This window comes from Mchenga conophoros, linkage group LG16 (genome assembly GCF_057382185.1).
Source record: "Mchenga conophoros isolate Kocher_MC1m ecotype Shallow Benthic linkage group LG16, M_conophoros_male_GT1.1, whole genome shotgun sequence".
NCBI classification, from domain to species: domain Eukaryota; kingdom Metazoa; phylum Chordata; class Actinopteri; order Cichliformes; family Cichlidae; genus Mchenga; species Mchenga conophoros.
In genome coordinates this window covers 23,677,771-23,705,427 of record NC_140541.1, presented here as the reverse complement: position 1 = coordinate 23,705,427, position 27,657 = coordinate 23,677,771, and the positions used below count along the sequence as shown (strand labels likewise).

Sequence of the window (27,657 nt, the reverse complement as noted above, 5' to 3'; positions counted from 1 at the left end):
GGGAAGGGGGCAGACACACAAAGCCAAAAGGCCCATTTTGGTGGTGAGAGAGTTTTTTTTGCAACACTCACTACAGGAGAGGGGTTCATCAGAGCCGTCACTGCAGTCAGCCCCTCCATCACAGTACCAGTGGGCGGGGATGCAGCGGCCACTCGAGCAACGGAACTCGCTCTGGGAACATGTGGATTGAGCTACGGAGAGGATGCAGAAAGTCATGAAATCTCTTTTTATTTCTAATATCATTCTGGCTCATAATGAATCTTTTTGAGGATTAATATACAGTATGCTGATTTGTAGAATCTGGGAGCTGAAAAGTAAAGATCAAATCATTATGTGACAACCTACTAGAATAATTACTTATTCATATTTTTTAAATTGTTTTCTCACATTGTATTACAGAAAAATGGTTGCAAATAAAAAACTTAAATATCTGAAAAACCAATAAGTGTCTGAAGTAACATTATGATGCCACTTGTACAATTTTGTGTCAAACAGCAAACCTACATAATATTCATTATCTAATTGCAGTACCTGAATTCTCTATCCGCTTCCTAGACCATACAGCATTTTACCTCTTTAGGGTTGTAATAATGTAATACAATATGTCAGATGTTATTAAATCATTACGTTGCCTAGCAACCACCCAGCAACGAACTAAAATGACCCATTTTTAGCACATAAACAACATCTGCCTCTCCTATTTTTTATTTCATTCATTCTTTTCCTTTTCTTAATGTGATTAAGTATATCATTTTGCCAACACCACAAACATGCCGATGGAAATGTACTAGTAATAAAAACACAGGAGAATAGCAGAATGAATGAATGAATGAATACATAACATAAAATCCCAATACATCAAATTATAGCTACGTACAATGTAACGCTCCACCTGTCCGGTCCAAGTCCATTTACTTATCCTTACAGAAACTGTGGGCTGGTACCAAAGTTTAAAATAACAATTTGCCTGATGGCACATGCTGACAATTATATTTCTTTAGGTTACTTATACTCACTCTTTTCTTCGTTGTGCCACGGGAAACAAAGGAACGTAATTATAAATGAATAAATGTTTTTTCACTTATTTTTCTTCATAAATTAAATAAATGTTATTAATAACACCCATGTCTTTTCTCCTACTTTGGCAGAGATTTTTAGCAACAGCAACAGTTACCTGATGCAGTTATGCATCAGGAAAAAATAACAACTTGATCCTGATATTGTTGTTGAACTTACCACAGTGTGTAGGACTCTCATCACTCATATCCCCACAGTCGTTGTCTCCATCACACAGATACGAGCGTGGGATGCAAATGTTGGTAGACTGACATTTTGTTTGCTCTGGCTGGCAGGTTCTCTCCGCTGAGATGATCGCAAATGAAAGCACATTTAATGCAAAAACAACTTCCAGTACTTTCCTCTATGTGGCACACTAAGGATACTCACGGCAGTTTCGTTCATCAGAGGTGCCATTGTCGTAGCAGTTGTTGATACCATTGCAAACATAGTCCTTTGCAATACAGCGTCCGTTGTTACAAGCAAACTCTGTGTTTGGGTCACAAGGTCTGAACAGACAGCCCACTTCATCGCTATTGTCCCTGCAGTCATCATAATGGTCGCAGCGGTAGTGGTAGGGCACGCATCGCCCATTGCCACAAGTAAAGACCGTAGGCTCACAAGTGTGGAAGGCTGCCAAACAGAATCGAGATGAGATCAGAGCTCTGGCCAGAAGAGTGAGATTGAAGGAAATGGGGGCTTGTACACTCGACCATTAAAAGCTCATTTTACCTGACAAGGCAATAAAGGATGACAGCAACTGTGGGACTGCATGCAAAGACAAGTATATTGATTCATGTGTTAGTACTGATTTGTGTTATTGCTCAAGACGGTCATTGGAAAAATAATCATAAATATGCAGGAATACACACCAGCGTAGCTGAGGATTGTTTTATGTCCTTGGAAATAAAATTTTAAAGCAGAAAAAGAGCATTTGTTAGAATTAGTAACTTTAAATGATTAAGAGTTGCATTTAACAGAGAGGAGAAGGACCTCAGGAGGGCTCTATAAGGACTGCTGTGGGAGTGAGATTGTTGGTAACCCAATAAAACTCGTGACAAATTTAGGATTACCGTGAACACCTACCACAGACTCTTTCTAACTCGTCACTTCCATCTCCACAATCGTCGTCATTGTCACATTTCCACTGGGCTCGAATACAGCGGCCATTCATGCAGGCAAACTGCCCTGGCTGGCAGCGAGTCCCATTATCAGGGATACAGTGTTTGTTGTCGGCGAGGTACCAGCGGCCCTCTGATGGACACCGACACTCAGCTCCATTAGGTCCTAACGTGACAAAATTGTTATTCCTTCTCAATTAAGGCACTAGAAGAAAAACATGCTCGAGACAAAGGGGTTTCTTGTACCTGGAGTACAGATGTGGCTGCAACCTCCATTAAACTGCTGGCAGGGACTGTCACACTGCTGCTGCTTTCTGCCAGCTAAAACGTGGATGTCCATTGGTCGAGATGGAAGGTTCTGGATCATAACCCTCTGGTCAGAACCATCGTGTTTGTTGGCTCGGTAGATGCTGCGGGTGTTCCAGTCAGTCCAGTAGATGAACTGGCCAAACATGGTCATAGCAAAAGGGTAGATGGCTGTGCTGACAATAACTTCACGGTTGGAACCAGTAAGAGAGGATCGCTCAATCTTCTGTCTGATGGCAGAGCAAACAGATTATAATGGCAGTTGCTGCAGATTAACAAGACAACAAGATAAAATAAGATTTTTTCAGCTCTTACAAGCTGGCATCTGCCCAATAAAGCCTCTCTTCTTCATAGTCCAGGGTCAGGCCATTGGGCCACACAAGACTACTGTTCACGATCTCTATTCTGAAGTTTCCACCTAAGGTGGCACGCTCAATCTTTGCATGGGTTCCCCAGTCTGTCCAATACATGTATCTGTTGAAAGAGAAAGATTCATTTATAAATGTGCCGTTTAGTCTTACGAACGAAGATAGAGTGCTGTGTAAATCTTACCCCCTGCAGGGATCTAACATGATGGCCCTTGGCCTGGACACATGAGCAATTATAGTTCTTTGGGAGCCATCAACAGACATAGAGCTAATGCTCTGGTTGACATAGTCACTGTAGTAAATTCTTCTGTTTATCCAGTCATAAGCAATGCCATCAGGAGCACCAAGATCTGTCAAACCACAGAGATCACAACGCCATGAGCAACGCATCAACACAACTAAACTTACCAACATGAGTGTAAAACATACCTGAAGCCACCACTACAGGAGCCGAGATGGGAGAGGACAGGCTGATGTAGCTGATCTTGCTTGATCCTGCACCGGAGCTCTGGGTAAAGTAAATCCTTCTGTCCACGATGTCAAAATCCAGTGCCACAGAAGTACGAGGCACATTGACGACAGGGAAGGGCAGCGCATGGTCATCCGGATCGAGTCGCAGACTCCGGACAGTGCTCTCCGTAGTATAGATAAGGTAATCGTCCCTTGACACCACACAGCTTTCTCCATCTGCTCCAAGATTCCCAAAAGCACAGCTGCATTTTTTATTCTGACTGCCTGCATTAGAACCTGGGAGAGCAAAGCAGAAGTGGGCACAGCCTCCATTGGCTTCCAGGCAGGGGTTGTAGTTAAGCGCTTGTGCACTACTGGGCTGGGTTCGCTGGTCAAAGATGGTAATGTCCCTCAGCATATTGATATTGTCTCTAATGACAGCTGGCTGCTCTGTGTTTCCTGGCACTTTGCTTGCTTGGAACACCTTCTTCAGGTTTCTGTCCACCCACAGGATGTTATTCTCAAACACTGTAATCCCGTAAGGAGTTGGGTAGCGGCTGCCATACCTGACTATTTCTGTCTCTCCTCCTTGGGGGCTGACTCGAGCAATCATATCCAGAGAGTCATCGACCCAGTAAACATAACCAGTTTGAAAGTCCAGAGCGAGGCCTCGAGGCGTGATGATCCCTGAAGATACTAAAACCGTGCGATTGGTTCCATCCAAGAGCGCGCGCTCAATTTTTGGGTTCTGACCATAATCAGCCCAAAATAAGTATCTGTTTCTGGGGTCTACAATGATGTGGCGTGGCATGTCCACCTGGGTCTTGAGCAGCACCCTACGGAAAGTTGTGTTCAGGTGGAGCACCTCAACATACGTCTCAGTCAGGAAGGCATTGGTGAAATACAAATTCCCTTAAGAGACAAAACCAGTAAAGTGTGCATTTAATATAGTATCAACTCCAGTCATGTTAAGATAGTTTTGAAAGAAACTGGTCGGTCATGCTTGGTGTAGCAGTATAAGTTACTGGGATGATTGTGTTATCAGTACAACATGGTAACTGGACTAGCATTTATAGTCTTTTTCTAGTCTCGGCTCTTTCACATGTTTTCTGCCGTTCATTTTCTTGAGTGTAACCAGCATTTTGCAGCTTGTTGTAAATCCTGTGTATTTACAATTACTAACCTACCTCCTTGACTGCTCTCGATTAGGTAAGATGTTGTGAAGTTGTTTTTCTTTATCACAGAAGTAACTGTGATATTGTGCATGTTAGTTGTCTTCTGTGGTCTCTCAGGCCTTTTTGTGTTGCTGAGTTGGCCAGTGCATTCACTCTTCAACACTCTGAATCAACTGAATCAACTTCAGATATTATCTCTGCTTCATTTGTCATGAAATAACAAGGCAATGGGCCTCATTTGACCGTGAAGCTACTTGTCAGTCAATTGTCAAAATTATTTTTGAGCCTCTGAAAATAGAAGACTGTGGGTAGAAATGGCCACAATTCCTAAACAGTCATTGCAAAAATTCAGCAAAGCTCCTTGAATTAAAGCTGAAAGTCTGCATTTCAGTGAAGTCTTCACTGTTTTATTTAAAGTCCACTGTGATGGAAACTGAGAGGAAAATAACAGACAGTGTGACTGTCTACAAACTACTACAACTCCATAAGAAGGGACTGTGATCTATTTGTAATGTATTGTACATATATTTATTACTCTCAGATTTAGCCATTCTTATATTTTGCTTGTTTTATGTTATTGTATTTTTAATGCTTTACAGTTATTGTATTTTTTTTCTCTGTTGCTTGTGAAGCTCGCACACAAGAATTTCACTCACATGTACTGTACCAGTGTACCTGCACATGTGATGTGACAATAAAAGTGATGTGATGTGATTTGATTTGATGTGCTAGAAGTTAAATGAATCTCACTGCTGCAGAGTATTGCTTAATGCTAAACAATAAATGACCTCTATAGGAATTAAAGATGCTAAAGCCTAGGTACAGAATACATCCTGTAACACAGATTAGTTTGCTGTAAACCCATCTGCACATTACTTGTGTGGTAAACAAAACATGTGCTTAAATGAATGAACGGCATACCTGCCACCCAGTCGACAGCAATGCCTCGTATCCCGTTGCGTCCGATTCCAGATGTCACAATGCTACGTAATCCTGAGCCATCTGGCTTGATTCGTCTGACCCCGTTCTGTATCGCCACAGTGCTGCTGAAGTCACACCAGTAGATGAAACCAGAAGCCATGTGGACATCAATGTGTAAAGCATTACGGCCTGTAAGAGGATAACCCAGTCATTAGAGGTCATTACTGTCTCTTCAGAGGGAATGAATGCAAACAAACAACAACAGATCACTAATTTATTTAGTTGATTACAACAAAGACTAACCCACATTTTAAAAACGTTATTACTAATTTTATTATAACCTGCATAGTTAATTATGTATGCAACAGTATTACAATCTCTGACCTCTTCCAGCTACTGGCACCATGGCCTCAGAGTGGTCTGACCCTTCTAGACTGAAGCCTTTAATAGCAGACAGAGTAGAGATGACGACGTAAGACTGGTAGGGAGAGCAGGTCCTGTTGTCGGCATTAACTTTAAAACCTGTGGCACATGCACAGGTGAACAGACTCTGTGGCCGAGGCAGACAGAGCTGTTCGCACGCTCCCACGTTGTTTGTGCAGCCATTAGATGTACCTGCAGAGGCTGAGAGCGTAAACAGAATCCAGTGAGACTAAAGAGCAACAGCAAAGATAATATAGGCAGTGAACTGAGGCAGATCTGTGTGTTACTCACTCTCTCGAAAATGAACTTTCAGAACTCTGAGTCCAGACACGTTGTCTCGCATCACGACCTTGTTGGCTCCTGTGGACTTGTCCACACGCTCTATCACCTCAAAGTTGCGGTCAGTGTAATAGAGGTAGTTCTGATAGACAGCCACACCCCAGGGGTGCGACAGGCCTGTCACTATGGTGATGCGGTTGCTTCCGTCGGGATCGCCACGTTCAATCTGCGGCATTTTAGGGAAACCAAAACAAATTAGTGCTTTAAATAAATTGCAAATAATTATCAGGATTAAAGCACCTTAGAGAGAGCTAAGTAAAAACCCACCACGCCAGTGCTTGTTACAGCCCAGTATAACTTGTTCTCTCGGATGTCCACAGTAATGAACTCAATGTGATCAAGATTGTTTGTGAACAGGGTGACGGGGTTCAAGCCATCCATGTCTGCAGATGCCACCTTGGCAGGGATGCCACTCTCGGTTCCCTGGTCTGTCCAGTACAGTTTGCTTAAGAACATGACAGACAGTGTCAGCGTCTGCCTTTGCAATTTAATCACAAATGCAATACACATGCATATCACGTTTAAAATTTTTTAAAAGTTCTAGCAAAACAGAGAAGCACACTGTTATCGCTAAATGTATACTGTTTAAATATGAGGCGCAACAATATCAGCATCTACAGCAATAACACACTTTCTAAGCTGAATGAACTATCTTCCATTTGAGAACTCATGCCGATGAAGTCATAGAGCAGAAACTTAATGAGCACATAGTGTCTTCATGCGGGAGTAAAAAATCTTAGAAATATCTTGTGCTTGACTGCACACTGCTGGGGTTTTAGAGTGCAGTGTAGTATTCAGTAACACAAGTTGAGATCTCTCTAGAGGCCGAGCAGATGGCAATGAGGAGGCTGTTAGAGCTCAGTAGCTGTGTGGTTGAGCGATCTGTGCCAGGACTGTGTTAAATAGGGCTTACCCACGTGCTGGGTCCACGGCAATGCCAACAGGACTACCAGCGCCAGTTGGGGAGCCGTTATTCGTGATTAGGGTTTTCCGGTACTGTACCTCCCCTCTCAGCTTTAAGACCTTTGCCAAACACAAAGAGGTGCAATTATTGTGCTGCACAACTGCATTGCAACACTAGTTTTTTTTTACTGAACATGGCATTATTCGTTTCACCTCAATAGACTGTGTAGCTGGATTGGTGTAGTACAGATTCTCTGTTATCCAGTCCAAGGCCAGCCCAACCGGGGAGCCAAGAATGGCTGCAGGGGCAAACTCTGTCCTGTTAGTGCCATCTGACTTCACCCTGTGGATCTCACCCTGAAGGAGGACAAAGACAGACATATTAACCTCAGCATGAGTCTGTATTATGTCTTCTTAGCAAGTTTATTGGCTTTCTTTTTTTTTTACAATGAACCCTTATGACATGCACAGGATGTCTCTACACAACACTTGAGTTCCTTATTTACTTTTGGGAAAAGGCATAAAGAACTATAAAGCTGTATAGTATTTCTGCACAGTCACTTACTGGGTGCTCCACCCAGTAGATGGTCTGTTCATTGTCATCAAAATCGACATCGTAGCCATTTTGAAGCCCAGCGACAGGAACCATGGCATCATTACTCTTGTCATCCAGGTTCAGGGAAATGCCATAGATGATGCTGTCTCTCACAACGACCAGGAACGGATCCTCAACTAAAGATGGAGTAAAAAAAGCAAAAAACATTAAAAAGACATTAAACGTTTTTTTTCTACAGTATGACAGCAAACCCAAAGCAAAAAAAAAGAAGAATACTTTTAAAATTATTAAACAAATTCCAAGACAGAGCTCAAAAGATTTGCCCCCAGGATGCTTTCAGTGCATGATATCTGGTGCAAATTACACATCCCTAGACATCCCTAAAAAACCCTTATCTATAAAGAGGATTGACTGGTGAAAGCTGGTTGCACAATCTGATTTGCTTTGTCATCACAGATTAAAATCAATGAATGGTTGTAGGGCATTTTCATTCTTGGATAATCGCTGGCCTCAGGGGGAGACTGTGTCCTGTTTGGTTTGAATGGGTTGAAACCTGAGATGAGTTAAGCTGGTGACCTAACTAAGACTCCTTGAACACTGAATTAAAGGTCCCTTGTCTTTTTAAGACCTTGAAAGACACGCATATGATTCTTAATATTTATAACTGGAACAGCAGTTTACAGGAGAATCTAAATGGGAGACTGTTGACAAGTATCTGGATCGTTCAGGTTAGTGTTTTCAAAGATTTATTCTCTTACCAGCATTGAGATAGCTGCAGATAAAGCATGAAAGCGCCATCCTTTCTGCTGTAGCAATAACCACAGCTGATGAAGACCTGAGTATTTCAACATATCTGCTACATCTGATCTGACTTCCTTTTTCATCAAACTGAGTGATGAGTGTTTTCCTCCATGTGGCAGGGCGCATACCTCTGGTGCAGGTGATTTGGTCCGCTGCCAGCATCCAGCCTGAGGGGCAGGCACACGAGTAATACCTCGGTCCCACAGCAGACAGGAGGCAGATATGAGTGCAGGAGCTCCTCAAGCAGTGATTTTCCCCTGCAAGTTGTCAAACAACACATGCACACAGACAGAATCCAAAAAGTCAGGTTCTCTCATCATGTGGCCAACAAAATGGTCAGCATCAGCGGATAAAGATGAAGCAAAGACTAGATCAGGTTCAGTCTATTCATCATACCTGCTGGCTGCCTGGCTGGGTGCACTGCCACCAGACCCATGGGCTGAGGGAGGTTGAACAGCATCACTGTCTGGTTCTCCCCATGCCACTTATGAGCTCGCATCACACGGTTGATGTATCTGTCGGTCCAATACACAAAATCCTCAAAAATGGTAATTGCGTGGGGGTGTTGCAGTACCTTTTCATAGAGAGTAGCAAAAGAAAAAAAAGTGTGTCTCACACATGCTATTCAGAAGAAAACTGATTATTAACATAAACGTTATCATTATAGATGTATCACTAGCATAAAGTCTGCTATCTCATACACTCACCAGGTCACTGGCCAAGACTTGCTTCCTGTTGTTGCCGTTATAATCGCAGAAGTCAATGAAATCCAAGTAGGCATCGGCAAAGTACAACAAATTGTTTGGGTAGTCTATGGTTAGACCATTAGGCCAGTACAGTTTGCTGCTTATGATAACAGTTCTTTGCTTTCCATCCATGCTGGCCCTCTCAATGCGGGGGTTCCTCCCCCAGTCGGTCCAGAACATCAGGTGAGCACTAAATCAAAAAACTCTCTCTTAATATCAACTTCTTTGGCGATGAGAAGCTGTGACCATAAAATACAGATTAAAACACACAGATCCAAATTCTTCTCACCTGTCTCTCGGGTCCAGCACTAGACCTCGGGGGTTGGTTACATTTTCACTCACTAACACAGTTCGGTGGGTGCCGTCCAGTTTAGACACTTCAATTGTCTCCAGGACGTAGTCAGTCCAGTACAAGTTCCTCCCCACCCAGTCCACTGCAAGGCTCTCTGTCACAGTCACTCCACTGTCGAATATCTGTGCATTAGAGACTCATTCTTAGTTAATGTGCTTGACGGTCAAATCTGACTTCATTCAAAGCTGTTTGTAAACTACACTCACCACGACTCTGTCGCTGCCATTTTTGTGAGCACTCCAGATTCTGTCCTGGCTCGTATCAGACCAGTAAACCCGCTCAGTGACTGAGTCAAAATCTAGGGCGACAATGTTGCGTCCATCTCGAACAAGTGACCGGACTACGTTGGGTTGGGTGGTAATGTCATCTTGTACAATTTGATTCCGACTTGCCACCAACAGGAAAGCCTGACGAGAATCTATAAACATGAATCAAAATCCCTGTTATCTATTTTTCAGTTTCCATTCTTGTGCTAATAAGAGGACTTATCAGCTTTTGTGTGCAGACCAAAACCATACAAAAGACGGTTAAATAGCCCCTACTCAAATGACAATCCTTTGGGAAGGAGCTTTTGTCCAAATAAGGTCCTATTGTATTGCAAAGTCTTTCAGCGGGTTATCTGTTGGGAAGAGGAGCTCATGTCAGGCACGCTCCCCATACACAGCCCTTTGTTTGTGATTATGTCCTAATTACACTGGTGATGGGCAGTGAGTGACATACATGTTATTTGCCTTATCCTATGAAATCAGAGCAGCAAAGAGAGACAGGACAGAAGAAAAAGAGTGTCAGTCTTGCAGTCTAGGGTCTAAGCTCCCCTTTTGATGTGCCTCCTTACAAGAAGAAGCACAGTGGAGAAAGTATGTGCTGTATAGGCAAATGACTACAAGGCTGATGATCTGCCTTTTTCCTACTTTTATCCATCATGAGATTATGGATAGTTTTTAAATGAGTTGTATTCAGTGCACAGAAGGTTTGAGCTGTATCCATCCTCACCTGATGCCTTGCAGGTACGCTGGTCTGCTTCAAGAGTGTAACCATCCTGGCAGTGGCAGCGGAAAGAGCCTCTCTCATTAAAGCAGTGCTGGCTACATAGTCCAGGGGGATTACACTCATCAATGTCCTCGCAAGTTTTGGAGTCATTGCTAAGCTGATAACCCACAGGGCATGTGCACTGGGCCCCAAATGGACCTTGGATACATCCATGGGTGCAGCCAGCATTGTTGTCTGAGCAGCTCTCCTGATCTGAGTTAAAAGCAAGGAAAAGACAATTAAGTACTGGGGAAAAAAAGTCAATTAGGCCTTTAATAAATATGCAGCAATCTAATAATAAATTTAAAAAAAAGCAGTCACTACATTAATTAGGTATCCTCAGAAATATTATTCTGAGCCAGAACTATTTTTATGCCTGTTTGTGGTACATAATGAATAAACATCTATATAACTATTAAAACACTAAATAGAAATGCTGCATCTGTTGAAACATGAATCAAAACTACAACTGCAGAATTTCTAGCAGTGATTGAGAGTTTGCTTGTTCCTACCTGGCAAAGGTTCATCTGAAAGTTGTGAGAAGGGCAAGAAGGGAAAATCACAGATCATTTTCAAGTTAATACAGGACAAATCACATACATGCTTGATTTTAAAATGAGAATACAAAGACAAACCGATGGCATTCAACACAAAATTTCTGTGAATTTAAGGCCCTCCTGCTTATAGAAAACAAGAACCAGAAAATTGTCAAATTAAACTAAATCAGCTGAGAGATTGATCCTGTTTCGCCATGTGATGTGAAAATGTAATTGAATTTGGTGAGGCCAGACTCAAAAATAAAACAATTAAGTGCTGATATCCAAAGATTACGGTCTAAGCTGAAGAAAGCAGAGAACAGACTTACTGCAAAGGGGAGACTCGTCAGCACCATTGGGGCAATCAGGAGTGTTGTCACACACTGTGGTGAGGTTTATGCACACACTGTGACCGGGACACTGCCACTGCCAGCTTGGACACCGGAAAGGTGGTGTGGGACAGTCTCTTTCATCACTCATGTCTCTGCAGTCGTTGTCCCCATCGCAAATCCAACTGCGGAGCACGCAGTTTCCGTTATCGCAACGGAACAGCGAGGAAGGGCAGGTGCGAGGTGGGCAGGCGTGGTGCTCATCACTGCCATCCTCGCAGTCTGGATGACCGTCACACTCCCATGAAGATGGGATGCAGCTTCCGTCTGATTGACACTGAAACTCACTCTCGTGGTGGCACATCCCTGGGGGCCTGGTAGCTGAAAAAAATTTAAATACATTAGCAAGCTAAATAACTATGCAGGACTTTGCTAGTATAACCTCTGACCACTGGAAGCATTTAAATACTTACGACAGTTCTGCTCATCTGAACGATCGCTGCAGTCAAAGACTCCATCACATCGGTAGTAGGAGTTGATACACTGGTGACCCCTGGAGCACTTAAACTCATTCATAGTGCAGTTGTATACTGAAAAAAATCCAGCCACATACATTAATGCTGATATTTTATATTTCTGAGCTTAGCTATTATGCATATAGATCAATAAATTAAGAAGCTTGGGAAATGTTTGTTGAATATTAAAGAGGATACTGTAATGCATGAATGACCGAACAAATTAATTAATTCCTTATAGGGAAATGGGCTGTATGAATAAGACACCAGTTCATAACAACTTCTCAAAGTAAGAGACCAGGCTGCAGCAAGTCTACAATTAGATCTTCAGAAGTCAAAGTGATCTAGTGAGCAACTAATATTATTAGTTTTATAACTGCAGGCAAAATGAAATTAAACTGATTTTATCAAACACGCACATGTGCTCTAAACACAATGCTTGGCACACTGCAAGTAAGCACCACACTAAACCAGCAAAGTTTATGGGGCTAGCAACTCTGTGTATAATCTAGAACGCTACTTACTGCATCCCTGCTCATCCGCCCCATCCACACAGTCCCTGTCTCCATCACAGACATAGTTAGGATCTATACAGCGGTGGTCTGGACACTGAAACTGTCCCGGATGGCACGTGTTTCCCAGATCTGTCAACGCAAAATGTTAGAAAAAAACATGAGCCTGTGAGTTCATCTCCTTCATTAGTGGGCAATGCATATAATAGTGTACAAGTCTTAGCTTAAAACGATGTTATTTTTAAGAGGAAAAACAACCATGCTTCTTCAAAATCTAATCAGTGGCAACGTGCAGCGAGTCCACAAAAGAGTCAGTGTTCTCCAAAGAAATAAACAGGATCTTATTAGGGAACTTGGGTCTGGTAGGGAGTTGATGTGCATGTTGCCTGAGGAGTTAAATCATTAAAATAATATTTATAAAATATTAATCTTCACTAGCCTACTGACTAGCTTTAACACACTCACACACACATATATATATGTAACGAAAGTTTTTTCAGAGGACTCTATGCAATCCTGTGAAAAACTAATACAACCTCACTGGTTCTATATATATTAAGAGCAAATAGCAAGCAGGTGCTGCTAATCTAATGCACGTAATTAACTGATTATTAGTGAGTATCAAAGGTTTTGCCAGATTGCTCATCTGTTGCTGCATCTGCTCATCTGTTAACACAATGCTGCAATCTGCCCAGGAGTGGAAATCTCATCAAATTCACCCTAAGGTGAGATCATAGAAAACTTAGAGAAATACAAACGCCCTCCCCAAAAAACAATAATTACATCTCAGACTCTACAGGCCTCACTTAGCAATTTAAATGTTATATTTCTTGAGAGTATCGTTAGAAAAAGACTGCACGAGTGTGGCTTGTATGGGTTCCCAGGAGAAAGCCTCTCCTTTTAAAAAATGAACGTGGCGGCATGGTTTAGGTTTGCAAAATTGCATTTAAACACACCAAAGATTTTTGGAACCACATCAAAGATTTTTGGAACATTTGTCAGATAGATGAAACCACAGTGTAGATGTTTGGCCACAATGCACAGAACCATATTTGGGCAAACCAAACACAGGATACCAGTACAGACATCTCCAGCTATCAAGCATGGTGGAGGAAGGGTTATGAATTGGGCTTGTTTTACAGCCACAGCTCTCACCATCTTTTGGTCATCGACTTGACTACAACACCTCTGAAAATCAAAGTATTCTAGAGTCAAATGTGACAGCTGTCTGACAGCAAAAGCTTAGCTGAAATCGAGTCATGCTACAAATCAATCAAGCAGCAGATTTACAACAGCATGGCTAAAAAAGAATCAAGCTGTTGCAATGGCCCAGTCACAGTCCAGGCTTCTACCTGACTGAAATGTTGTGATTGAACCTTAAGAAAGCTGTGCATAAACAAATGCCTGCAACCCCCAGTGAAATAAAGCAACGATGTAAAGAAGAGTGGGCAAAATTCCACCACAATTAGATGAGAAACTGATAAATTCATACAAAAATCAGTTACTTTCCCGTGTGTATTGTGTTGAGATACCATGATAAATCTCTAAGCAAATCCTATTTATGTTAAAGTGTTAGCTTCTTTAACAGCACTTACGGCAATCAACTTCATCCGAACCGTCGACACAGTCATTATCAGTGTCGCAACGCCAGGTGTGTGGGATGCAGCGGTGGTTGGCGCAGGTAAACTGATTGGCAGGGCACGTTCCAGGCACGTGTGTTGGGCAGTTGATTTCATCGCTGTTATCAAAACAGTCATTTTGCCCATCACAGCGCCATCCTGCAGGCACACAGCGCTGATTGGCACAGGTGAACGCAGAGGGGGAACAAGTGGTGTCTAAAACAAAAGAAAAGGTATCATCTTTAATTTAAACCATATTAACATAAGCTGAGTAAAAACCCAAAGGCAAGATTTTTTGTAGGGTTTATGTGGGATTATATAATCAACTAAATTAAAGAAAAAAAAATGCATTACTATTAATGCCACAGTTGACTTCATCACTGTTGTCATGGCAATCATCAACACCATCGCATCTGTAGCTGTTTGGGATGCATTTGCCGTTGCCACAGGAGAAAGAGTTGGCCCCGCACTGCAGTGTGGGGGGCTCATTGGAAAGGTCCTCCACACAAGCCCGTTGGTCTGGCGACAGCTTCATGCCATATGGGCAGCCACACACCCTCTGCGAGTCTGGGGCTGGGAAGCAGAAGTGGCTGCAGTCTCCATTAGGATTTGCCGGCCTGTTGCAGAGGTTGGAACCTGAGAAGAGGAGTGGAGGCTAATTAACAGGAATATGACTGACAATTGCAGGCTGAGGCTACGCATGGCAAGCGGAGTGAGAAGAACAGTGAATAAAGGTACTCACCAATCTGAGAGTTGGAGTTGAAAGATTTGACATGCATGATGCCGCTAATGCCTCTTCTGATAATGACCATCTCCCCACCGTCGGTCTTGCGCACACGTACAATGCTTCCCATGCGCCAGTCAGTGAAATATGCATAGCCTTTAAGGGACAGGAGAAATGGAGCACAGCCACAGTTACTTCATCTTTCACCGACATCTGCTAACAACAATTGTCCATTTAACATGATCATCACCAAAGCAAGACATGACAGTTTTTAGTAATCAAAACTCACTCATCATTTAGATCGAATGTATGATATTGTACTAGATAACAGGGTAACTTAAAGCTGATGCCTAACCTTCAAAAATGGTGAGACCAAATGGATGGGAGATCTGGGATATGCGGTCCAAAGAAAGTCTGTTCCGTCCATCGAAGTTGCTGTGCTCTATTTTGTCAAAGAAGGCATCCACCCAATACAGACGCATAGAACTGTGAGGACAGCAAAGCAAAGAAATATCAATTTACAATCAACAGCCACATTGAAGCTAAGAGTGGTTCATAGGAGCAACAGTTTATGGGTAAAAAAGAGTAATGGTATATTGTTCACCTCCAGTCGATAGCTAGGCCATTTGGCCAACCAAGAGTAGTGTTTACAATAGACAGCGCATGTGACCCATCACCCCAAGCTCTCATAATCTTCGCTGGCCGGTACCAGTCAGTCCAAAAAATATACCTGATGAAGAAAATGAATAGCACAACATATTTAATTCAGAAACTCTCCCACTTAAGCAAAACCATTAAACTGCATGACATGTTTATCTGAACTTTTGTCAGCGCAGAGCATTTTTGTTTATTTGTTTGTTTTTTTAAGCCAACTTCTTAGTCTTCATTACAATACTGCCTTTCACATAATCAGCTAATCTCAGCTATTTGGCACAGGGGCCTTATGACTTTGAGGCCAAAGGAAATAACAGCTTGTCCTAAATAATCATTCTTTTTAATCAAGGCAGAGTTTAATTTGTGGATACTTTATGAATGGGTGACCAGGGACCGCACTTTGCATGGGACTGCATGGCATTTTTATGCCTCCTAGCTGTATGAGCTGTATATAATTTAATCTTTAATTTCACATGGGGGACAATATGACATGAAGAGACACAGCAAATGTGAACTCTACAGATATGGTGCGAATTTATGTGAACAGCAGCTGAATGCAGTTTTTACAGTTACTAGTATAGAAAAAGGCAATATATTAGTGCAAGAACATTAGAGCATAAGGTTAGATGGACAAACTTGTAGTTTTACATTTTCCTTCAGTCCACTGTAAAGCCCTGGCAAAGAGAAGATGGAGGCATTTCCCAATCATGTTCACATATGGCTTCTTCTTTGCATCATAGAGTTTTAACCTGCATCTGTGGCTGGTACAGTGAACTGTGTTCACAGACAGTGATTTATGGAAGTTTTTCAGAGCCATGCAATGATTTCCATGATAGAATCATGCCTGTTTTTAGCACAGTGCCACTTGAGAGTCCAAAGTTATCAGGGTTATTAGCTATTTTTGGCCTTGTGCACATAAATTTCTTCACATTCTCAGAATGTTTTGATGCTATTATGCACTATAAATGATGAGATATTCAAAGTCTTCACAATGTACCTGGTGCATGTAATGGTGAGCATGAATTTGCTTTAAGGAAAAACAGACAGAAAAATACTAACAATTCGTTGATGTTAAAGTGATTTACCCAATAAGAGGATGAACTACAATGGCTCTGGGGTTATTGAGGTTACGAATGATGGCCCTCCTGGACTTATCAGCTAGCTTCATGACGGATATGCTTCTATATCGGGGGTCAGTCCAGTAGAGGTTCTTTGAAATCCAGTCGTAAGCCAGGTCCTCCACTCCGTCTACTCTGTTGGCTGCCAGTACCTCCCTGCCTGTGCAGATCAAAGCAGTCAGAGCACCGTTTAACATAGAGATGAAAGAGGAACACATTTAAATAAATAGGCTGTCAGCTTCCATTTTCCTCTTCCGGACCGGACAGAAAAAACTAGAGCAACTCCAAAAACAACACCCCTGATCAGAGCAGTGCTGTTTCTTTCTTTCTTTCTTCCTCTGTGTGTGTGTGTGTGTGTGTGTGTGTGTGTGTGTGTGTGTGTGTGTGTGTGTGTGTGTGTGTGACATAGTAGCTACTTTCACGTCATAACAAGAAATTCTTGGTCCTTATTATTTCTATTTTCAGGTCTTTAGGCTGATATCAGTTATATGAAATATGATCTATTTTACACGATCTGTGCTCCTGTCAGTTCCCTCCCCCATAGCAGCAGCCATATCTTTAGTTTAAATTCAGCTAGACAAGATGCTCACCTGTCCCATCCACCTTCTGTTTATAGATAATATCTTTGGCTGTGTCTGAGAAGAAGATGGCATCATCCTCAGCACTAAAATCCACTCCAACAAAGTAGGAGGGGGATCCAGTAACAGGGAGAATGATGTCCTCTTGAGTAGAGAGGTTGAAAGGGATCCCTCTTATAGCCAGCTGGCTGGAGAACAGCAGAAACTGTCTCACGGCTGTGGGTTTGACATCAGCAGACAAGATTAAAGAAAACGGACATTAGTGACACAGAGCTGAGTAGAAAACAGTATAAAACTCATGTTGATTTCTGTATACACACTATTTTTGGCATTTTAAACCAAGAAACATGCTAAAGTCTGCAAAAAAAACCCAAACTTGCAACAATTAAACACAGAAATAATCTCTTACCTAAACATCGCTTGCCATCAGCATGCAGGTCGTAGCCCATGCGACATTTGCAGCGGTAACCCAGTCCTCCATTGTCACTCCTGTGGCTCAGGACACAAATCTGCTCACATCCACCTCTGTCTACACTGCAAGGGTTTGGCACTGGACACAAAAGAAAGCAATCCAGGTTACTGGAAAACTTATATAATCTCGGTAGACTTATACTTTACATTAGTAGGAACCATGAGAAGTATGAGCAGCATCAGGACCATCATAATGAAGATTTGTTTCTCTGATGGTCTTACCTTGTGGCTGCTTCAGCTGATGTATCACTGCTACTCCATGTGGGGTCTGAGATGTTCTGTAAACCACTTCAGAGCTTCTATCTGTAAACTTGTTGGCTTTCATCACAGCCATCTTGGTCCAGTCCGTGAAATAGACATTGTGCTCAAACAGACTGATGCCAAATGGATGAGGGATCACAGTACCTCCGTGAACCACTGTTTTTCTATCAGAAAAAACATTAGGGATGTTTATTTATTAGAATATATAAATGAAAAATCTTACTACTTGTTGCATTTGATTAAGTATTTACCTATGCAAGCCGTCATAGGTTGCAGTTTCAATGTAGTCATAGCGGCTATCAACCCAGTAGACGCGCTTAGCTTCTATGTCTAGTGTGATACCAGCTGGCCAGCCCAATTTACTGCTAATGATACCATAGCGGTTGGTTCCATCCATGAAGGCCCGCTCCAGGCCCGGTTGTCCATTCAGTGACTCCCAATCTGAGAAGAACATATACCTATGAAAGGAGGGGAATATATTGAAGTGGGATTATTAGATCACAGCTTCTACATATAAAAAGTACAGCACATGTATTGTCTAACAGAAACTCCTACAAAATCTTTAAAGGATTTTCCTCTTTTAATTAAATCCAGCATGTACAGAATAGCTATATGTCTCCAACGTGGGTGGCTGTACATTAATTTAGGATAAGCAATTTCTCTGTAACCACCTGGCTCTCCTTCCCCCATGAACTAAACTATTGGATTACAATAAGGGTCATCACTTATATTGCTCCTCACTAATCCACCCAGGGCAATCTGCTAATCTCACCTGCCTCCCCCCCCTCCACCCCATTATTCCATGCCAATGGAGCACGACAGATACTGAATGTGGGGATTGGGAATGGAAACACAGATGAATGGAAACTGGGAGATGTGCTTACCCGACAGTGGGGTCCACCGCCAGTCCTCTAGGGTTTCCGAGGTTTTCAGTGATGAGTGTGACCCGGTTACTTCCATCAAAGTCCACCATGTCAATCCTGTTGACGCTGGCCTCCACTACATACAGTTTATTGTTCACCCAATCCACTGCCAAATTCTCAGGGTAGTCAACTGATACATTTAAAACCACCTGCATGTTGGAACCGGCCATATCCACGGAAAACACCTGTACACAAAAGATGCCATTGTTTTCAGAATATTAGTCTTTAGGTGGTCACGCTTTAAGAAAAAAATATAGGAACATTTTACAGGCTTCATTCATCTGCTTTCTAGTGAATCTAAATATAATGCTTATCCAGTCTCATTAAAGTAAACCCTAATATTAGCTTTATTTTTTATTTATGTATGTATTTTTAAGACCATAGGCCCAAGATCTTGTCTGTCACCACTGAAATTAAAGCCAGTATGAATGTGGATTGCATACTGGCATACAGTTATAGCTTAAAGCTTTGACAAGTAAGTATTTAAGTGCAATATAGAACAGTCAAGAGTCAAGGAAGCATCAGACAGTGTGTTTGCTTATTTAAGTTTTCTGGCTTTTGACATTTCTGTCAAGTTTCTGTCTCCCATTACTATGAATTCAACAGATTTTTGGAAAACTTGACAGTGTGCAGGTGGTTAGACGGGCACTGCTTTTAGCAGCTCTGCTTCATTTGAAACAAGATCCACACGTCTTAAAAGCAGGATTTCAACTGACCTGTTTAAAGAGAAACTGAAGATGTGGAAATAGCCTGGTAGTTTAACCTTTCCGGTTGCATTCACATGCCCTGTTTGTGCTCTCCCTACTTTTAATCGGACATGCTGCCATGGAGGTGGCTAATATTCACAGATGCCCAGTCAGCGGTAAAGTCATGTGAGAAAGTTTTCACAGGACTCTGTGTAATACTGTGAAAAACTAAGTACACTTTTGCTGCTTACATAGGAATCAAGAGGGTAAGCAACAGCCAGGTGCTGCTAATCTAATGATTATCTGATCATCAGCACGTGTGAGCGCTTCTATAACAGCAGAAGCTTTTTCAGTTTGCTGGTCTGCAGCATTCAGGTGTGTGTTAACACAATACCACAATCTTCATGAGAGCGAATGCCAGCAAATTTACCCCAAGGTCAAACAGAACAATACTCAAGAGCTAAATCTCAGACTCTACAGGCCTCAGTTAGCATGTTAAATTTAAAGTTTATGACAGCATAAACAGAAAAACACTGAACAAGTATCAAGGCTCATTTGGAAGGGTTGCCTGGAAAAAACCTCTTCCCTTGAAACACAGTAGCATCACTGTTCGCAAAGCTCCATCTGGAAACCAAAGCGGAGATTTTGGCCATAATATACAGCACTGAAAACACAGCATGTCATGTTATTGCTACAACAGGAGGCTCTACAAGCTATTTAATCATGGCATAGAGCCCTGTGAAACTCAACTTTTTCAAACAAATAATTGTTCTAGCTTTAGAGGTGATAAGTAACAGAGAAAAGAAATATTTAAAAAACTGTACTTAAATAAAATTAGAATTTCAAATGAATTAATTTGAAGTTATTAATCCCCTAAATTCATCTAACAGCTGTAGGTAGTGGTTACTTTAAAACAAAGAACAACTTTAAAACCTATTGTGACATAATGACTGTATAATTAAGCTACTTAAGCAATCTGACACCATATTTAATGAGTAAACCATGGTTTTTACTAAGGTACCTGGGTTTTTCCTGCAATGGAAACACAGTAAAGGAAAAATGCCTTCAAAAGAAATATATACAGTTATTTCTGAGCATTTGATCAGCAAAAATCTCTATTAGGTTTGAGGAAATGAAACCCTGTCTGCCACAATGTGCGTAACTCCAATCATGCTGTGACTAAATCCTTTCTGGGAAACACTGTGCAGGAAAAACTAGCTGCAATGTTAAAATGCGGGTCATACCAGTACTAAAACCCAGTGGTATAATGTAAAAGGTTGCATACTGGCAAAGCCTATTTTGGTATGTAATAAATACTTTATACACTTTATTTCTTTTTAGTTTACTTAAGTATGGTTTGAAATCTAACAATTTCACTTTATTTTGTATTGCTACTTTACTTTAGTAAAAGTACTTCCTCAAGCACAGTGTCACCCTTTCAGCTAATTGGCTACAGTTTAAAGCAGAGACAAGCCAAGACATAATCTGAACAAAGACATTTTACCCGGCCAAAGAATCCACATTAATGGACAGTGTCACTGAAAACAAATACTGCGTGATTAGATCCTACAGGATTGAATTACAAAAATTGCACTGTGGTATGTGAACATCATACTAGCCTATCAGACAGGTTTCAAGATTAGGCCATTTGGATTCCACTCCATATCTACTTCCCCTTCATTATGACCCAGCCACAATGGGGCCAACAGCTATCCCATTATTATAGTATCAACACTGCTGATATCTTATAGGATGACTGAAAGAATTTGGTCCTGGCCAGCGCGAGTCTAACTCGAGCATTTGCACAAACAAGAAATTGGTCTTACATTCTAAAAGATGAATGACTAACACAGAAGTAAAAGCTCAAACAAAACAATGAATGTGACAGTTCTTTATAAAACACCTTATTCTGGATGGTATCCGTCCAGAAGATCATATTAAGATTGTAGTGAAAATCGACTCCCACTGCAATCCCTCTGTTCTGTGAATTAACTAAAGTGCGCAGATTGTTGCCATGGATGTCACCTATCAGCAGGTCTCTGCCATTAGAAAATATCAAGGAAGGGACTCCAGCTGCAAGGGAAACAAAATACAAAACCTTAGAAAAGAACGCAGCCAAATTTTTTACACAGGTTTCTCACTAAAGCCAAAGGCACAGAGGTCAGCCTCTCGGACAACACTCTTTCTATGTTACACAAAGGCTAGAGACAAACTAAAACAACATTTACTATGCAACAATGCACCACAAAGAAACTCGCACAATGTGTTCAGTAGCTGCCAAAAAGGAGAGGTGTCTATGCTAATAGACCTCATTTGGCTAGATCATTCGAACCTTCAAAATGTGAACATTTGTTATGTATGTTAAACTGTTTAAACAGAGAGAAAGTGACACTTACTAGAGGAATCAGCTCTGCAGTATCTGTGCTGCTCCAGGATGTAGCCCTCTCGACAGCTGCAACGATGGGAGCCGATCCGGTCCTCACACAGCTGGTCGCACACGCCCCACATAGAACAGTCGTCAAAATCTTTAAACAGAAATCAGTATCAGCAAGTGAGGACTAAACTCTTGTTGTTTTATTTGAATACACAAACACACCCGAGAGCCGAATCTCAGCCTGGTCTGTTGCGCTTGCAGCTGCGATCAGAAGCTTACATACACTAATCATGGACATGTATTTTGTAGTTATTTTAGGTTTTTAATAATTTCTTTGAATTGTTCTTCAAACATGCTGGTATGATTATAGCAAATACATCTTTATGGATTCTAAAGAATTAGACAAGAATTAGATGCATATAGTTGAATTTATTCTGAAATTTCTCTAATCCACACAAGGTCAAAAGTATGCATACAGGCTCAAATATACACATACATTCACTTAGATTGTTTAATAAGTGGTGCTTAAGGTTCTACAATGTATTTTAATTTGACAAGTCTATTAAGTTCTTGGTTGTGATCAGGACTTCTAAACAAGTTGCAAGATCATCTGTTTGAACGACTGTATATAAGCACAAAAGACTGAGACAAAGAAAAAGATTGAGGTATTTGGCCACAATGAGAAGAGGAGAAGTAAATGCGAGGCTTTCCAACCCAAGACAACTGTATCAGTTGTCAAGCATGGTGGTGGTAGCATCATCCTCAAGGACTGTTTAGCTGTCAGTGGTACTGATACACTGCACAAAGTGGATGGAATAAAGAAGGAGGACAACCTCCAAATTCTTGAACCTCACCTCAGATAAACATCTAGATGGTTAAAATTTGGACACAGTTGGGTGTTCCAACAGGACAATGATCCTAAACACGCATCAAAACTGGTTTTTGGAAAGGATAAAGCAGACTAACATTAACACTCTGGAATGGTCTTCCCTATTGAAAGTTTATGGGCTACACTTAAAATCTGAGTCTTTGCTAGGAAACCAACCAGTTTAAATGTATTCTACCATTTCTGCGAAGAAGAGTGGTCAAATTACACAAAAAGCTTATTGATGGTAACAGACACTTATTTATAATATAAGGGTTACAAAGCCATTTCTAAGGCTTTGGGACTCCATTGAACCACAGTGAGAGCCACTATAAACAACTGGAAAAAACCTGGAACAGTGGTGAGCCTTCCCAGAAGTTACCAGCCTACCAAAAGTACTCCAAGAGCGCAGCAAGAACTCATCCAAGAGGTCACAAAAGAACCCAGAACAACATTAAAGAACCACAGGCTTCACATGTCACAAGTTAAGGTCAGAGCTCAAGATTCAATAATAAGAAAGAGACTGGGCAAAACTGGCATCCATGGGAGAAAGAATAAACCCACTCCTCTCACATTTGTCATAAAAACATCTTGACAAGACAAAAGCTTTTAGGAAAATACTCTGTGGATCGACGAAACAAACGCCGAACTTTTTGGAAGGTGTGTGTCACATTACGTCTGGCATAAAACTAACACAGCATTTCAGAAAGGGAACATCATACCAACAGCGAAATATGGTGGTGGTAATATGATGGTCTGGGGCTGTTTTGCTGCCTCTGGACCTGGAATACTTGCTGTGGTAATTGCAACCATGAATTCTGCTGTCTACCAAAACATCCTGAAGGAGAATGTCTGTCCATCTGTTCGTGAACCCAAGCTGATGCACAGGACAATGTTCCAAAACACACCAGCACCTCTGAATGGCTTAAGAAAATAAGAAAAACAACATGAAGACTTTAAAGGGGCCTAGTTGAAGTCCAAACCTGAATCCAACTGAGATGCTGTGGCATGACCTTAAAAAGGTGGTTCATGCTCAAAAATCCTCCAACCTGGCTGAATTAAAACAATTCTGCTAAGAAGACTGAGCCAAAATTCCTCCCTGGTGCTATAAAAGACTCATTGCCAATTATCGCAAATGCTTGATTGCAGTTGTCGCTGCTAAGGGTGGCCCAACCAGTTATTAGGATTAGGGGGCAATTACTTTTTCACACAGGGCCATGTAGGTTTGGATTTTTTCCCCTTAATAATAAACACCTTAATTTAGAAACTGCATTTTGTTTTTGCTTGTGTTGTGTTTGTCTGATATTTAAATTTGTTTGATGATCTGAAACATTTAAGTGTGTCAAACAGAAAAAAACATTGGAAATCAGAAACTCAAAAACGTTTTCACACCACTGTGTATATTTGAGCCTGTGTGCATACTTTTCACCCTGTGTGGATGAGAGAAAATCCAAAATAAATGAAAACTTGTGCACCCAATCTTTGGTTTTTGAAGTTGTTAAAGATGTATTCCATATAATCATATCACCCTGAAAAAAACAACAGTTCAAAATATACTCATACTTCTACCGTCACATGACTTGGTGCATCAAGATGTCAACATAAACTACACATGTTTGGCTTTTAGAAACATAGCAAAAGAAACATATTTCTGTCATAGTGAAAAGCATTTAAAAAATCCCAACTCACCCATACCACTGTTTAGTCAAAGATGTTAGTGATAGCTACAGTATCTACCTATACATGTGCGACTGTTGTTGCTGTTGACAATGTATCCAGAAGGACAGGAACAAGTTCCACCACCAGGAGAAGCATGACAGTGATGCTCACAGCTCAGGGAGGCACATCTCCAAATACCTGACCAAAAAAGAAACCTGACTGCTGATATATTCTTCAGTGACACCGTTTGTGAGATTAGATTTCCTAATGTGTACTCAATAGTACACAACACTGGTTGTGTTGATACTAACTGCAGTTGCGTCCAGCAGTGGTGTTCGTTTCATCCTCTCCATCTGGACAGTTAGGCGTCCCATCGCAAAGCTTGTCCAAGGGGATGCACAGGCCAGAAGATGGACATGGCCATTCTCCTGGGTAACACTCCCGTTGTACATTATCTGTAGATAAAAAAAGAAATTCATCCACTTTGCAGGATTATGCACAGAAAGGGAAAGCAACAATAAAAAACAGAGCTGGAAAAAGTTTTAAAGGTGGTACAGTTGTTGGGAATAGAACAGATATTCAGTGGTTCTGATCTAAAGAAAACTGTGGCTGGGTCATTGTCCGGGAAATGGCTGTCACTTTAAATTGACGTAAAGGAGTGGAGTTTTGAGGGGGGTCACATGGGGGCTCAGAGAGCTTCTGCAGCCCATCCTTTAAAAACACACACTCTTCACAGCCATGTGGAGGAATTCTAAAGCACTTTGGGGGGCTGCACAATCTTGTGCCACAAAGAGGCATTTGAATACCACACTTAAGGGAGCACAGGCATAGTATCACTCTAAGCCAAACCAACCATGGTGACTAAAGATGAATCAGGTTTACACAGCTCCCGTTCTTACCCCTTTCAATGCTATTTGTCCAGCTAAAGTACCAACGCTTCTCATTCTAATTTTACAGATAAATCAGATAAACGTTGAATGATTTTTTTAGCTACTGTATACATACCACAGCCTTTTTCATCTGCATTATCTTCACAGTCATCCTCTCCATCACAAAGCCAGACTTGATGGATGCAGCGGCCACTGGGACAGGTGAAGTAGTTGCCTCTACATGTAGGATATGCTGCAGAGCAAGGGGGGGAATAAGACATTTGTTTATCTGCACCAAAATAACTGTAATTAGTGACGGTGACAGTGACGGGAGCCACATACTGCAGTTAAGCTCATCGCTTCGGTCTCCACAGTCATCGTCGTGGTCACAGACGTAGCGTTGAGGGACACACATCCCATTATGACATGAAAACAGGCCCGCATTGCAGCGCTGTGCTAAAGAAATCACAGCAGAAAGAGAACAAAAAAGGGCTTGATTTGTTGATTTTGTCATCTTTCTGGTTGTATTTTTGGAAGACCCCAAAACGTCTTTCACTTCATGCATTAGCACCAAAATTTATTGTCTCCTTACTGCAGTTTGCCTCATCAGAGCCATCACGGCAGTCGAGTATCTGGTCACATCTTTGGGTCCGGTTGTAGCAGGCCCCATTGGCACACCTCAGCTGTGTACACTCGGGATAATCTGTAAGATTAACCCATCATCAGGCAAATGTTATGCATTTAAATCAACCTGACAACTGTGCTCTTTTCAGCCTTTAACACGTGAAAAGCTCTGTGAATAGGAGGGATAAGAGACTAACATTTAACAGCACCACCACAGCACCAGCAGTTGCCACAGCATTCTTTATGCAACTGTGAGATTACCACCGTGTGCAGTGCTGCGAGTCTACCATGTCGGCACAATAATGGCATAGCAGCTGAACTTCAGCTTGACTAATCCACCAAAGAATCTGCAATCAACCTCTGACAACAAGAAGCATATTGTGGTCCATTCTGTCAGTCAGCGAGCCTCTTAATCTTAACAAATTGATTAAAATGCCACAGGAGCCTGAGATAAAAAAAAAAAAAAAGTGGGGGGAACCACCTTGGAGAAGACTTACGGCAATTTCTCTCATCGGAACCATCTGAGCAGTCTGCCAGACGGTCACATTGGTACTCTCCTGGGATGCACGCACCATTACTGCAGCTGAACTGGCCACTGGTGCATGTCCTTCCAGCTAGGAAGAGATAAAAAAAAGTTTGTATTCATCTATGTGCAGTTCAAATTTCATTTTATTGTAGATAAAGGGACTTAAAAGTCATCACCGTACCTTACTTCAGTCCCACAGACTATGTGGGGGGTCATTGTTAATCATTTCAATGTCCAATCCCACATGGCCATAGTTTATGTTTGCAAGAATTCAAATTATTTCAAATATTTCATTCTAAGTATTTTTTAATAAGTTTACTTAATCACTGAACAGCTCCCTTTATAATCTGATAATGATGTAATATACTCACGGCAGTGCTGCCTCTCATCTGAGCCATCCTCACAGTCTTCCTCATCGTCACACACCCATAGGTTTGGGATACACTCGCCGTCACTCAGACACTGGAAATGGTTGCTATCACACGTTACCTGAGCTGTGAGACAGAGCATTTCATTACTTACGCCTCCTGAATGAAATCCAAAAGTACAAATCTTACTGCTGATCAAGTGTATTTTTTTATTACTTATACTTTACTTGTGCTTAGCTACAACCACACTAACGTTACTAATTACTGTACACACAGAAACACTTTATTGCAATATATTTTCATCGATAGCAGGATTTAGTTCCTTCCACTACCGAAAGCACTCACATCTAACAAGCATCGTACATGAAATATTAAAACCTTTGCAGGCATCATATTGGCAAAAAATGCAATTTAATAAGTAACTCACGGCAGTCGTGCTCATCAGAGTCATCGACGCAGTCTGACGTCCCGTCACAGTGCCAGTCACCGGGGATACATCGACCTGTCCTGCAGCGGAACTGCCCCAATTCACATCCTGCATGCAATCACAGCTTGAGTTCAACTTAAGCTTTTTTTCCCCAAAATGTGCATTCTATGTTAAATTTCAATTTTAGTTCTATTCCTGTTCCTGTCATCCTGTCCAAAACAAAACATAAATAAATACAAATAAATTATGAATCAATTGTCTTTTATATATGCATTGAAAAACAGGCCATGGGGAGGGAGGGTAGGTGTTCTCTGATATAGTCTGTTGCAAACAGCATTGATGAGCCTTGGAGACAAACGTGCCAGCCATCCAACCGACAGTTACACAACCTTCACTGCGCTCTTCCCAAGCTTCCTTTTGATGTTCTCACTGAGGGGCAATGGTAGAGATAAGGTACCATGGCTCTACCTTCC

General features: G+C 41.6%; 1 protein-coding gene across 2 annotated transcripts in view; it reads right to left on the bottom strand.

The window, feature by feature from the left end:
* lrp2a (low density lipoprotein receptor-related protein 2a) overlaps nucleotides 1-27,657 on the bottom strand; it is a 53,866-nt gene that overhangs the window by 21,407 nt on the left and 4,802 nt on the right. Inside the window, exons 2-48 of one of the 2 annotated variants that reach the window (XM_085248994.1) lie at nucleotides 27,185-27,292; nucleotides 26,761-26,883; nucleotides 26,361-26,477; nucleotides 25,832-25,942; nucleotides 25,582-25,695; nucleotides 25,376-25,492; nucleotides 24,682-24,825; nucleotides 24,449-24,568; nucleotides 21,869-21,997; nucleotides 21,376-21,545; nucleotides 18,748-18,971; nucleotides 18,115-18,321; nucleotides 17,825-18,027; nucleotides 17,541-17,681; nucleotides 17,144-17,347; nucleotides 16,521-16,713; nucleotides 15,386-15,511; nucleotides 15,137-15,267; nucleotides 14,800-14,937; nucleotides 14,412-14,693; nucleotides 14,034-14,273; nucleotides 12,451-12,570; nucleotides 11,885-12,001; nucleotides 11,412-11,792; nucleotides 10,511-10,759; nucleotides 9,724-9,935; nucleotides 9,455-9,639; nucleotides 9,127-9,355; nucleotides 8,816-8,993; nucleotides 8,548-8,676; nucleotides 7,628-7,794; nucleotides 7,276-7,419; nucleotides 7,073-7,182; nucleotides 6,427-6,604; nucleotides 6,112-6,325; nucleotides 5,782-6,021; nucleotides 5,398-5,586; nucleotides 3,281-4,213; nucleotides 3,036-3,201; nucleotides 2,799-2,957; nucleotides 2,424-2,713; nucleotides 2,143-2,343; nucleotides 1,929-1,955; nucleotides 1,789-1,824; nucleotides 1,447-1,689; nucleotides 1,237-1,362; nucleotides 72-191 (exon numbers count right to left, since the gene is read on the bottom strand). In XM_085248994.1, coding sequence (XP_085105120.1) covers nucleotides 72-191; nucleotides 1,237-1,362; nucleotides 1,447-1,689; nucleotides 1,789-1,824; nucleotides 1,929-1,955; nucleotides 2,143-2,343; nucleotides 2,424-2,713; nucleotides 2,799-2,957; nucleotides 3,036-3,201; nucleotides 3,281-4,213; nucleotides 5,398-5,586; nucleotides 5,782-6,021; nucleotides 6,112-6,325; nucleotides 6,427-6,604; nucleotides 7,073-7,182; nucleotides 7,276-7,419; nucleotides 7,628-7,794; nucleotides 8,548-8,676; nucleotides 8,816-8,993; nucleotides 9,127-9,355; nucleotides 9,455-9,639; nucleotides 9,724-9,935; nucleotides 10,511-10,759; nucleotides 11,412-11,792; nucleotides 11,885-12,001; nucleotides 12,451-12,570; nucleotides 14,034-14,273; nucleotides 14,412-14,693; nucleotides 14,800-14,937; nucleotides 15,137-15,267; nucleotides 15,386-15,511; nucleotides 16,521-16,713; nucleotides 17,144-17,347; nucleotides 17,541-17,681; nucleotides 17,825-18,027; nucleotides 18,115-18,321; nucleotides 18,748-18,971; nucleotides 21,376-21,545; nucleotides 21,869-21,997; nucleotides 24,449-24,568; nucleotides 24,682-24,825; nucleotides 25,376-25,492; nucleotides 25,582-25,695; nucleotides 25,832-25,942; nucleotides 26,361-26,477; nucleotides 26,761-26,883; nucleotides 27,185-27,292 — 8,685 coding nt within the window. The remainder of the gene's footprint in view (nucleotides 1-71; nucleotides 192-1,236; nucleotides 1,363-1,446; nucleotides 1,690-1,788; nucleotides 1,825-1,928; nucleotides 1,956-2,142; nucleotides 2,344-2,423; nucleotides 2,714-2,798; nucleotides 2,958-3,035; nucleotides 3,202-3,280; nucleotides 4,214-5,397; nucleotides 5,587-5,781; nucleotides 6,022-6,111; nucleotides 6,326-6,426; nucleotides 6,605-7,072; nucleotides 7,183-7,275; nucleotides 7,420-7,627; nucleotides 7,795-8,547; nucleotides 8,677-8,815; nucleotides 8,994-9,126; nucleotides 9,356-9,454; nucleotides 9,640-9,723; nucleotides 9,936-10,510; nucleotides 10,760-11,411; nucleotides 11,793-11,884; nucleotides 12,002-12,450; nucleotides 12,571-14,033; nucleotides 14,274-14,411; nucleotides 14,694-14,799; nucleotides 14,938-15,136; nucleotides 15,268-15,385; nucleotides 15,512-16,520; nucleotides 16,714-17,143; nucleotides 17,348-17,540; nucleotides 17,682-17,824; nucleotides 18,028-18,114; nucleotides 18,322-18,747; nucleotides 18,972-21,375; nucleotides 21,546-21,868; nucleotides 21,998-24,448; nucleotides 24,569-24,681; nucleotides 24,826-25,375; nucleotides 25,493-25,581; nucleotides 25,696-25,831; nucleotides 25,943-26,360; nucleotides 26,478-26,760; nucleotides 26,884-27,184; nucleotides 27,293-27,657) is intronic. The other variant, XM_085248995.1, reaches the window with a different exon arrangement.